This window comes from Triticum aestivum, chromosome 6B, assembly GCF_018294505.1.
Source record: "Triticum aestivum cultivar Chinese Spring chromosome 6B, IWGSC CS RefSeq v2.1, whole genome shotgun sequence".
Lineage (NCBI taxonomy): Eukaryota > Viridiplantae > Streptophyta > Magnoliopsida > Poales > Poaceae > Triticum > Triticum aestivum.
Window position 1 is genome coordinate 575,937,010 of NC_057810.1, and position 12,944 is coordinate 575,949,953.

Genomic DNA, 12,944 nt, shown 5'->3' on the forward strand with positions numbered 1-12,944 from the left:
ATCCCCCAACTAACTCATTAGTCAAAATGCTTGCAAGGCTTATAGTGATGAGTATTACCAGAGGGCACAGAGATACCTCTCTGAAACATGGAGTGACAAATCCTAATCTCGATTTATGCCAATCCAACAAACACCTTCGAAGACACTTGTAGAGCACCTTTATAATCACCCATTTACATTGTGACGTTTGGTAGCACACAAAGTGTTCCTTTGGTATTCGGGAGTTGCATAATCTCATAGTATGAAGAACTTGTATAAGTCATGAAGAAAGCAGTAGCAATGAAACTGTAACGATCATAATGCTAAGCTAACAGATGGGTCATGTCCATCACATCATTCTCCTAATGATGTGATCCCGTTCATCAAATGACAACACATGTCTATGGTTAGGAAACATAACCATCTTTGATTAACGAGCTAGTCAAGTAGAGGCATACTAGGGACTATATGTTTTGTCTATGTATTCACACATGTACTAAGTTTTCGGTTAATACAATTCTAGCACAAATAATAAACATTTATCATGAATTAAGGAAATAAATAATAACTTTATTATTGCCTCTAGGGCATATTTCCTTCAATTTCTTGACCATTGAATGGGCATATCCAACGACTAATATTTGAAGCTATTGGCACACTATATAGTGGTATAGACATATCAGTTGGGCCCCACGTGTGCGCCTGAAGTCTGAACCATTGGGATTTAAGCTCATTCTATTGTTTGCCATTGGTTACTTGTGCCGATAAAATCTCTGAAGTTGATTCGTTGGTGATGACTTGTTAAAGAACACGTTTCCAACTAAGTTGACTTCAAACTTGAACTAATTTATTTCAAAGCTTTATGTTTTGATTGTGATATTTTTATTTTCAATTGTTGTTGTATTGGAATATTTATCCCACAATTGCTTAAGAATTGTGTTGTTTAACTTTGTCTATTTTGAGTACTTTGGGTAGAGGCAAAAAAAATTCTTGAGCGGACATTTGGTGACACCTGTTGGGTGGTGTCTGCAACTAACCCAATCCATGAACAGGTCTGGATGTGTCCACAGACATTTGTTGTGTCCATTTTTGTGGTCCGCATTGGGGATTGCTCTTGTTTCTAGTGAAGACCATCACAGTTGCTTTATTAACTCTGAGTTTACGTGGTCTGCACTGCAGTTGCTCTTTTTTTAGTGAAGACTATCATGGTTGCTTTATTAACTCAGAGAACATTTACATCCTTCACAAGTTTATTGACAATGCAGTCCGGGCCTCGTCAACCCAATTATTAAAAAAGTTTATTATAGTAGCTAAACTGAACTAGCTCATGAGGCACACTATTAACCATATGAGGACAATGTTTAAAGTTGATCTTTCCAATATTCGTTGTGGTATCCACACATTTCACGAAAAATTGTTATTGTAATATCTCACCACTGTGCTTGACCCATGAGAAGTTGATAACATTAAGAGATTTTTTTTTGCGGGTGAAGAGAATTTGATTCTGCTTCAACGCTGATGGAAGCCAAGGGAATTTGCAAGGTCTAATCAATCTCACATAGCCATCGCTTCCAACATCATCGTGTCTGACTCATGTGGCATGAATTTGCGTTCCACTGGTAAAAAGTGGCCCTTCATCTTCATAAAACTCCACATCAACCTTAACCCTGATGAACTTCGGGTCTGGCTTACTCCATTCGTCATCCGAAACAATGGGCTTCTTCAAACAAGATTTTATAAAATTACTTGCTATGCCAAGGATTGAGATCGACCATTGTACAGGAGGTGGAGTATGTTCATTATCGGTAATTTGTCTTTGAATCCACCATAGGCACCAACAGCCTACGGCAAATGGCGTCACTGTGATTCAAAGAAGGCATAATGTGAACATTACTCGCCCGGAGTTCAAACAATGCTTCGAGAACCAGAAATCCTCACTGGTCCACTTGGATTACCAAGTCAATCAATTTGATGAGTCCTAGCCTAATCCAAAGTTCCGTGGAATTTGCACATTCAATAAGGTATGTCGTGTATCCTCTGCTGCTACGTTACACACGGAGCATGCCCCAATCGCCCCAATTAATATGCAACAAGTATGGTTTTCAAAGGCATAATCCCATGAAGCCAACAACACATCTAACTTTGTGTGAAACTTGTAGTTACCAAAGCCATATAGCCAGTATGTTAGAACCTCCCGACCTTGTTTTAGAATTGCATGACCCCAAACTTATGTATCCACTCATAGAGAAAGTTTTGTTTCTGTTTAAAATTTTTTAGACAATTTTCCTATTTAGATACCAAGCAAAGAAATCATAAAAGGCTAGGTAATTTAGAGGGATTTGTAAGATTCTCTGACGTCACGTTAAAGATATCATTTACTACATATGTCCTGGTTTATTTGCCCCCTTCTTTTTTCGTGTCAAATTTTAACAAAAAATTAACTAAAAAATGTTAATGTATGTCACAAAAGATTATACCGTTGGACTCATATTTAAACATAGTTTTTATGATATTTTTCTCTACATATAATTTATATTTTATTAGTAAAAATTATGATGACCCTAAATACGAGAGTGCCAATAAATCAGGATGCAGCTAGTATTAGCTGCTCGTGCAACACTGCAACGTAACATTTTTTGATCAATAATAAAGTCAGCAACTTTAGATATAATAATGGTCTGTGCACGGGGAGTAATGATTTTCCTAAGCATGATCAACCGGAGATAGCATCGGTAGAAGTAAATAATTGAAAGAACATTCCATTCCTTCTGCCGGTTGGGCCCATAGGACGCCGCTTCCAACATTTAGCTGGCCCAGTCCGTAAAAACCCTATCCTACTTTCCCCTTCCTACTTTCACTCCAGTCGCCGCCGCGCTTCCACTCCACTCCATTTTGCTTGTCCCCTTCAGGCCGCTCGCCGCCGCGTCTCCACGCCACCCCAGTCCGTTCCGGCCATGGCCGCCATCGTCGAGAACGTCATGGGCTGGCGCCCCGGCGGTGTAAATTCCGTGGTAAGTGCCACCTCCCTCACCCCCGCCGTTGACTACGACGGCGAGGACCGCATCAGCGCCCTCCCCGACGACCTCCTCCGCAGCATCGTCTCACGCCTCCCCGTCAAGGACGCCGCCCGCACCGCCTCCCTCGCCTCCCGCTGGCGCCACCTCTGGCGCTCCACCCCGCTCTCCCTCAACGACGCCGACCTGCCCCGATCCGTCGTTGCCCGCGTCCTTGCCGACCACCCGGGGCCCTTCCGCGCCATCCACATCACCCGCTGCCGGTTCGCGTCCCACGAGCCTGAGATCGCAGAGTGGCCGCGCCTCTTCGCTGCCAATGGCATCCAGGACCTTGTCCTCGTCAACGACGCCGACCTCGCCAGGTTCCCCCCCGACGCCGTGCGCCTCCCCGGGGACATCCTCCGCTGCGCCTCGCTCCAGCGCCTCTTCCTGGGTTTCTTCACGTTCCCCGACACCGCTGGTCTCTCCCGCCGAGCCGACGTCCTGCCCCGCCTCCAGGAACTCAGCATGTTCACGACCAGCATCAGCGACGGGGACCTCGACTACATGGCTACATGCTCGCTTGCAGCCCGGTTCTGGAGAAGCTCGCGTTCGTACTCACCTGTGCACCCGATTTCATCCACCTACGGAGCAGAAGCCTCCGGTGCGTGCTCCTCTGGATTTTCATGGCAGACGAGGTTGCTGTGGTGGATGCCCCGCTCCTGGAGCGGCTCTTCTTGCTGGAAGCGCCCCGTGCAGGAGGTGCTGAGAGTACTATGATGATCAAGATTGCTCATGCGCCCAACCTGCAGGTGCTCGGCTTCTTGGAGCCAGGATTTCACCGGCTGCAGATCGGCGACAATGTCATTGAGGTATAAACTTCCCAAGTTTCCATGATTCCATGGATTGCTAATACATAATGTTTAAAGAGAATAGAGATGCATGACATATATATCTGCTTCTTTTGGTGCATTGTTCGACCATTGCAGCCTGGCACAGAGCCGAGCCCAAGCACAGTGCTTCCAAGCGTCAAGATATTGGCATTTAAAGTTAATTTTGGTGTCATAGAGGATGTCAAGATGCTGGTGACCTACCTCAGATGCTTTCCCAACGTTGAGACGCTGCACATCGAGGTTATTTGGCACCCCATGCAATTATTCAATCGGTTATTTGGCACTCATATCACTATTTATTAGCAATGGAAATTATTGCTTCTTGCATTATCTATCTCTATTTACTGATATGATGTTCCATTCTTTAACTGAACCCACTCGAAGTGGTTATTTGGCACTCATACCATTATTTATTAGCAATGGAAATTATCGCTTCTTGCATTATCCATCACTAATGAACCATTTACTGATATGACATTCCAGTCTTTAACTGAAGTTGTTATTTGGCACTCATACCACTATTTATTAGCAATCGAAATTATTGCTTCTTGCATTATCCATCACTAATGAACCATTTACTGATATGACGTTCCAGTCTTTAACTGAACCCACTGGAAGTGGTTATTTGGCACTCATACTTCTATTTATTAGCAATGAAAATTATTGCTTCTTGCATTATCCATCTCTAATTAACCATTTACTGATATGACATTCCAGTCTTTAACTGAACCCACTGGAAGGAACAATGCCAAGTTCTGGCAGGAGCTCCCTACTATTGAATGCATCAAGTCTCACATCAAGAAGATGGTTATCCATGAATACAGAGGGAACAAAGTTGAACTTGAATTCCTTAAGTTCATTTCCACGAGAGCGCAGGAGCTCCAAGCTTTGTATGTTCTGCTAAACAGAGAGAGTCTTACTTCGGTGGCCAAGGCGGATAAGATGACAAGCAAACTGGTGGCTCTCTCGGGTGTACCATGGTGCTGTGATTGTAAGATGATGGTGCTAGGCCCTAAATTTCAGAATGAATGGAGCATCCAGAAAGCATCTGATCTTACTGTCGACGACCCTTTCCATTGGTGAGTTTGTGTCTGGCTATATATTTGCATGAACCAAAGCGTTTTCTGGGGGAATCATTTGCTGTTCTACATATGCAAGGGCACTGTTTAGTTTGTAGGCAAGAGTATGTCTGTTCTTGACAAAGAACATGAAGACTTGAACTAGAGCACGAGTACGTGGAAGTGTTGAACTGGCTGTGCTATGCTTCATTCAGAATGTACCGTATTATGTAATGCCCTTATGTTTGTTCCTAGTGTAGTAAAAGACTAGTATCAGGATGCCAAACGCTGTGTGCTTTGGTTTGTGCTATATATTTAGGTGTTGCTTCATAAACCAGCTAGCATTGTTGGATCTACTATATACTCTACCCTTCCAGTCAGCCTAGACCTGTTGATCAAGTAGCACCTGAATCAAACTTAGGTGGAAAGAACGATCTGCCTTACTGCTCACCCACATTGAGTTAATCTGCATATTGACCACTCCACGTCTAGATCGTAGCACTTCAGTAGACTGCCGCCACCGCAAGAACCATTTAGTCGTGCGCAAGAGCTAGAATGGTAAGTGAGCTCTGAATAAATTGAAGATGCTTTATATGGTCGGCGTGTTTGTTATGGAACCTTTATCATGTGTCGCCTCCCTCCTTGCAAACACGCCGGGCATCCCTCGTGCTTCCTATCGACCCCCATTGAACACGGTTTCGTAAACAAACTGCAAAATCAAACTACGTCATCATTGCGGTGACTGCAAATCGCCGCCTTCTTGCCCAGGACGCTGTAAATTTTTGTATGGAAGGGCCCTCGCTCAAGGCAGACGTTGGCATGGCGATCCTCGAAGCAAAGGCGTCTATCATGAACCTCTATCACCTTGGCTACAAAGCAAGTTACGTGCACATCAACTTTCTTTTATTTACCCCTTCCTTTTTGCTGCATTGATTCTCTAATTATTTTTTCTGTTTTTGTTGTATTTATCACATTTTTGTTTTAAAAAAAAGCACTAGTAAACTCTCCTGCTTCTTTCGGGTCATTATCGCCGCAGAAAATTCTTTGCCCGTGGAAGAAGGGTAACTTATGAGGCTATGATTGATTGCCGACTGCTCCATGCTTGTGGCCGCAAGTTTCACCAAGCTAGTCAAGGTCTTCCGTCCATGATAATCCCAGGCCACATAAGACTAGCAACCATAGGTCTGCAAGTAAAACACTCAGATGACGAAGATATGATACGTAGAACTTTAGCTCATGCCCCGTTTGGTCTAGCTAATACTTCGTCGGTTTTATGTCTTTCTAGAGATTTTTTATATAGACTACATACGGATGTATATAAACGTATTTTAGGATGTAGATTCACTCATTTGCTCGGTATGTAGTCCATATTAAAATCTCTAAAAAGACTTATACTTAAGAACGGAGGGAGTAGAATGGAATGAAGTGTTGTAGTACAAGTTAAACGGGTCACCGGGGCAACATGACTTGTCTCACTTGAGACAAAGCATGACAATGCCAAGTTCCGGAATCCAGTCCAAACACTCTCGAGTCTATCTTTGGTGAGTATCTTTATATAGGTGACTGAAGATTAACATTGCCTGCTCGTCCCAAACCCGAAAAACTTGCGCAGATGCGAGTGGAGCGACGACATGGCCCGTTCATACATTCCGGCCATGCTGATGGCCACCAGCTTGCTGCTCATGGCTGCTTCATCTCCTGCCCCGAGCAACAACACCGACCTTGCCGCGCTGCTGGCTTTCAAATCCCAGCTCTCCGACCCTTTGGCTATCATTGCCAATAACTGGACAACCGGTGCGTCCTTCTGCACCTGGATCGGTGTGTTGTGCAGCCGGCGTCAGCACCAGCGTGTCACCGCTTTGGAGCTGCCGGACATTCCCCTCCAAGAAGAGCTCAGCCCTCACCTCGGTAACCTCTCTTTCCTCCACACCCTTAACCTGACCAATACGAACCTCACCGGTTCTATCCCAGCTGATCTTGGAAGATTAGCCCGTCTTAGGTACCTTGATCTTGGCCACAATAGCCTGTCGGATACAATCCCGTCTACCGTTGGAAACCTCACCAGGCTTCAGTTTCTGGTCCTAAATTTCAACCAGCTCTTGGGGCAGATCCCCGGTGAGGTGCGAAACATGCGTAGCCTTAGCTACTTCTCTCTCGGAATAAATTCCATTACTGGCCTCATGCCGAATTTTTCATTTGACAGCACGCCTTCACTGAGACACATATACATTAACAACAACAGTCTATCCGGCCCAATACCTTCTGGTATTGGCTCCTTGCTCATGCTCCAGGTTCTTTACTTGAGGCGTAACCAGCTCTCCGGTCCAATACCTCCTACCATCTTCAACATGTCTAGGATTGTTGACTTGCGTCTGGGGAACAACAATCTAACAGGTCATATACCTAGCAACAGAAGCTTTAGTCTCCCCATGTTGCAAATATTTGATCTCTACCGGAACAACTTCGGGGGTCAAATTCCATTGGGCCTTGCATCATGCCAGCATCTTAGGATACTTACCATTCCTGGAAATCTATTCGTGGATGTGGTGCCAACATGGCTGGCTACGCTACCAGAGCTTACGGCGATTTCTATGGGAGGCAATGACCTCGTTGGCCTGATCCCGCCTGTGCTCGGCAATCTCACCATGCTCAGCGTACTTGACATCGCAAACTCCAACTTAAGCGGAGATATTCCCGTGGAATTAGGAGAACTGAGACAACTCAATTATCTGCACCTTTCGCACAATCAACTAACAGGCCCCTTCCCGGAATTTCTAGGAAATTCGACAAAAATGTATTTCTTAAATTTGAGAATGAATCAACTGACTGGACCAGTACCATCAACACTTGGAAACAACAAACCTCTTCTGATTCTTAGTATTCAAGACACTGTTCAAGAAGGCGCTATTAGGCGCTCGCCTAGGCGCGCTTAAGCGCTGGGCGTTGGCATAGCGCCTCGCTTTGGCCCTAGGCGCTCAAAAAAGCGGCCGGCGAGGTCCTCCGGCGAGAAATCAGCCTCTCCGGCGAGGAATCAGCTTTCTGAGGTGAGAAATCAGTCTCCCCGGCGAGGATTCGACCTCCCCTGCGAGGATTCATCCTCGCCGACGAGGGATTCAACTGCCCCGACGACAAATCGAGCTTCTCCGGCGAGGGATTGAGCTTCTCCGGCAAGGGATCGAGCTTCTCCGACAAGGGACAGAGGAAGAGGGAGGGAGGCAGCCTCGTGCAACGAGACAGAAAGGACGAGGGGGGGAGGCGGCGTGAGGAGGAAACCTAAATTTCCTATCGACTGCAGCAGACGAGAGCTTTTAGTAGGAGGATACGAAGATGGGCCTATGGTTTAGTGGGCTAGCCCAGCCCATCTAGCTTATTTCTTCACGTTACAGTACTAACGCCTAATTGCGCCTAATTGCGCCTAATCATGCCTAAGCTAGAAAAGCGCAAGTAGGTGCCCAAACGCATAATTAGTGCCTAGCGCTTTTTTGAACTTTGATTCAAGATAACCGTCTCCAAGGGGATCTTAGTTTCTTGTCCAGCCTTTGCAATTGTCGCCAACTTCAATACCTCACCATATCAAATAATCTTTTCACTGGGAGTATTCCCAACTATTTTGGTAACCTCTCGACTAACCTGGTAGTATTTGAAGCATTGAATAACAATTTGGTTGGTGGGCTTCCAGAAACACTGTCAAATCTTAGTAGTCTTCGTAAGATAAACTTTGCCAACAACCATCTTACCAAAGAAATACCAGAAACCCTCTCTAAGTTGGAGAATCTCCAAGCACTTGATCTCTCAGGAAATAGAATGGTTGGCCCAATCCCTGTACAAATTGGTATGCTGAGAAGTATTGTAGAGTTACAACTCTGGGACAATATGTTATCTGGCTCCATACCAGATGCCATGGGCGACCTCACCATGTTAGAGTACACTTCATTTTCTTATAACCGTTTATCTTCGTCAATTCCATCAAGCTTATTTTATCGTAGTAACCTTATCCAACTAGATCTGTCCCATAATTCCCTAACCGGTACATTACCTTCTGATCTTAGCCATATGCAAACTATGGACTGGATAGATCTTTCTGGTAACCTCTTGTCTGGTAGCCTTCCAAGTTCATTTGGACAGGTTGCCATGTTATTAACCTACCTAAATCTTTCGCACAACTCATTTAAGGGTTTAGTCCCAAACTCTTTCGGCCGCTTAACCAACTTAGAAACATTGGACCTATCGTCAAACAACCTTTCAGGTACAATACCAGACTACCTCGCCAACTTCACCTACCTTTCTTCTCTGAACCTCTCCTTCAATGGGTTAGAAGGGCAAATACCAAATGGAGGTGTTTTCTCAAACCTCACCTTGCAATCTTTGATGGGGAATGTTGGGCTATGTGGTGCTCCTCGTCTAGGACTGTCACCGTGTCCGCACAAGTCTCACTTGACTTATAGTCGACACACCCTCAAGTTTATACTCCCGGTTGCCATCATTGGAGTTGGTGCATTTGCAACCACCATGTACCTAATGGTCAGCAAGAAAAATAAGAAACAATATTATGGTACGGCTTCTACTAGCATGACTGATCTGATCAGCCATAGGTTAGTATCCTACCATGAGATTGCTCGTGCCACTGAAAATTTCAATGAGGACAACCTACTTGGTACTGGAAGTTTTGGCAAAGTTTCAAGGGCCAATTAGATGATGGTTTGGTGGTTGCAATAAAAGTGCTCAATATGCAAGTCGAGCAGGCCGTGAGGAGTTTTGATGCTGAATGTCAAGTGTTGCGCATGGCTCGACATCGCAACTTGATACAAATATTGAATGCATGTTCCAGCTTGGATTTCAAGGCACTGCTCCTTCAGTACATGCCCAATGGTAGCATGGAGACACACTTGCACAACGAAATAAGGGAACCACTAAGATTCATCCAGAGATTGGACATTATGCTTGCCGTGTCAGAGGCAATGGAGTACCTGCACCATCATCATTTCCAAGTTGTCTTGCACTGCGATCTGAAGCCTAGCAACGTGTTGTTCGATGACGACATGACGGCGCATGTTGCCGACTTTGGCATTGCAAAGTTACTTCTACATGATGACAACTCCATGGTTTCAGCAAGTATGCCGGGGACAATTGGGTACATGGCCCCTGGTATGTACTTGTTATGATCAGACAGGAGCAATTTATTTGAATAGATAATCATCATTTATTGGTTTGATTAATTAATTATGTTGTTTTTTTTGGCTTGATCAGAGCTAGCATTCATGGGAAAGGCATCACGAAAGACTGACATGTTCAGCTTCGGGATCATGTTGCTTGAAGTCTTCACAGGGAAGAGGCCCACGGACGCTATGTTCGTCGGGGAATCTAGCCTCAGGTGGTGGGTTTCGCAAGCATTTCCAGCAAAGCTCGTTGATGTTTTGGATGAGAAGCTACAACAGGGTGAAGAAATGAACCTTGCCTTCCATCACCAAACAATTAATACTTCGTCGCCGTCATCCTCCATTGCCTGCAATGGAAACTTTCTTGTGTCGATATTCGAACTGGGTCTAGAGTGTTCGGACGACTCTCCTAGTCGGAGAGCAAGCATGAGCGACGTGGTCGTGAGGCTCAAAAACATTAAGAAGGATTACTTTGCTTTCATGGTGGCAACTCAAAGCGCGCAACAAAGTTCATGAGATAATGTTTTAGTGCATCTATGTAGTGCATAATTTTCAGTTTTCCACTAAAAATATTTATATGGTAGTTATTTTAAGAAAATAACAATACACTGGTGGAAAGAGGATTTTCTGCAACGGTGCAAGTAATATTCGCTCTCCTCTTCATTTTTTTTCTGATTCTCAAAAAATGTGAAATAATTCAGGAATGTTAGTAGTGCTATGTAATGTGTACTTGTAAAGATTCATCCAATAATGTAACGATTTGTGATTTAGACAAAAATGACAAGATTAAATTGAATAGTGTGTTTGTATCTTGAGTTTGATTGGATAATTTAGCTATCAATTCTTGAAAGTTGACATGCCTTGTGTAGTTGTGTTGGCTTATGCTCTGCTATAGAATGGGGCAGTGAGCACACGCATATTCAGTTATTCACTGATTACTTGCGCACATAGGTACACATGAGTAAAAATTGTTAGTATCAATCAGGAACCGTATGGATGCTTACTGACACTGCCTGTTGTGATTTACTTCCTGCACCACAAGAGAGTTCATCATTCATGGGTGGCTGACAGGGCATCTTCAGTTTAGATCCCTAGACCTTTGTGTTACACATGTGGAGCGTCAACAAAAGTCCGTGCGTTGTCTATGATGTTGCACAAATGTTATTTCTGCAGTAAGAAGCTTTCAGAGGGAATATCTTCAAAGTTATTTCTGCAGAAGCTTTTTTCCTTTCAGTAAACAGGAATGCAAATGCTCCATTTGCGGCTTCAGAAGGTGGTAGTGTCTTCATAAGAAGATCATCTCATTCCCCATTCGGAACTTCCTTCGGAATTTTGATGTCTTTTCTGGCTCATGTTTATGCTTCACACCTTTTCTCCCCTCTTTTGGTTGAGATTGCTGCATGTTTCGGCTGTTGCTGATAACCTAACATTACATATGAGTTGATCCCCATGTGTGTGTGCCTAAAGTCTGAACTATTGAGACGATCATTCGGTTGTTTGCCATGTTTACTTGTGCCGATTAATTGGTAGTGACTTGTTATTAACTACTCCCTCTGTTCATAAATATACGATGTTCTGAAATATGAACTACATATGAACTGAAATGAGTGGACTGTAGACATCCATTCACAAAAAAGTTAGAACATCTTATATTTGTGAACGGAGGGAGCAGTTAAACTACGAACTTGCCAGCCAAACTCAGGGTGGACGTGTGATTCCTTCCCTTCCCACCACCGCCCTAGTATCATCCCCTTCCCACCTACCTCGCTGCCATGAAAACCCTGCCCGGTGGACGGCGGTCGTGCCTCCTTGCGCCACAGGAGCTCTTGGCGGCGGCCATTTTCAGCGGAGGCTTTCCTGAGATATGACTCCCGGGGAGGCTTCCAGATCCATTATTCACGGTGACTGGAGCTGAAAAGCATGAAAACTAGTGGTGACGGTTCAACAGTTACATGACTACATGAGAAACTATGAAACTGAAACTGAAACTTCTTTTGAATTAATATATTAACAGATAATATTGTTCAGGAATAATATGTAGAAGTAAAAGCTGCAATGTACTCCTTCCGTTCGGAATTACTTGTCGTGAAAATGGATGTATCTAGATGTATTTTAGTTCTAGATACATCCATTTCCGAGACAAGTAATTCCGAACGGAGGGAGTAGAAATCAGAAGCACACCTAAGTAGCTCGGTATACTCTGATTATCTGATGATAATGAAATTGACATAGACGCCATCAAACAGGGGAAAATGAAATCAACATAAACATGTTCGGAAGGAGGATCAGACTGGTCTTTTACATCAGGATTAAACAGAGTAGATAACAGTTAATAGTACATTCTGAATGACGCATAGTACAGCTAGCTTCAACACTTTAAGACACTCATGCTCTAGTTGAAATCTTCATGTTCTTTGTCAAGAACAAACATACTTGCCTACAAACTAAACAGTGCCCTTGGATATGTAGAACAGTAAATCATTCTCTGCAGAAAAAGAAAAACATCTTTGGGTCATGCAAATGTATAGCCAGCTTTGATTCAGTAGTGAAACGGGTCATCCACAGTAAGGTCAGATGCTTTCTGGACGCTCCAATCATTCTGAAATTCAGGGCCTAGCACCATTATCTTGCAATCACAGCTCCATGCTACCTCCGAGAGAGCCACCAATTTGCTTGTCATCTCTGCCTCCTTGGCCACCGAAGTAAGACTCTGCCTGTTTAGCAGAACATACAATGTCTGTAGCTCTTGCGCTTTCCTGGAAATGAACTTAAGGAATTCAAGTTCACTTCGTTTCCCTCTATATTTATGGAAAACCATCTTCTTGAGAATTATCCCTAAATCCCCAGTAGAGACACCTCTCTCGC

General features: G+C 44.1%; 1 protein-coding gene and 1 pseudogene across 2 annotated transcripts; both read left to right on the forward strand.

Moving 5' to 3' along the window:
- The first annotated feature begins 2,829 nt into the window (after positions 1 to 2,829).
- On the forward strand, positions 2,830 to 5,257 carry LOC123138123 (FBD-associated F-box protein At5g60610-like; annotated as a pseudogene).
- Positions 5,258 to 5,435: 178 nt separating this feature from the next.
- On the forward strand, positions 5,436 to 10,894 carry LOC123138124 (probable LRR receptor-like serine/threonine-protein kinase At3g47570). Of its 2 annotated transcripts, none has more exons than XR_006468885.1 (2): positions 5,436 to 10,068; positions 10,171 to 10,894. XR_006468885.1 is itself a non-coding variant. In XM_044558029.1 (2 exons), exons 1-2 carry the CDS (start codon positions 6,555 to 6,557, stop codon positions 10,593 to 10,595), a joined length of 702 nt encoding a protein of 233 aa, XP_044413964.1. In that variant the 5' UTR covers positions 5,436 to 6,554; the 3' UTR covers positions 10,596 to 10,894. The 2 variants fall into 2 exon arrangements, 1 of the variants encoding a protein (XP_044413964.1); XM_044558029.1 differs by having other exon boundaries at positions 5,436 to 6,831.
- Positions 10,895 to 12,944: the final 2,050 nt, after the last annotated feature.

What these genes read in the sequence shown, in the direction of transcription:
- LOC123138124 (XM_044558029.1), top strand. Translation starts at nt 6,555, where the DNA reads ATGGCCCGTTCATACATTCCGGCCATGCTGATGGCCACCAGCTTGCTG. An exon ending in AGAGCTCAGCCCTCACCTCG is followed by an intron (nt 6,832 to 10,170) that starts GTAACCTCTCTT and finishes TGGCTTGATCAG; the next exon opens with AGCTAGCATTCATGGGAAAG.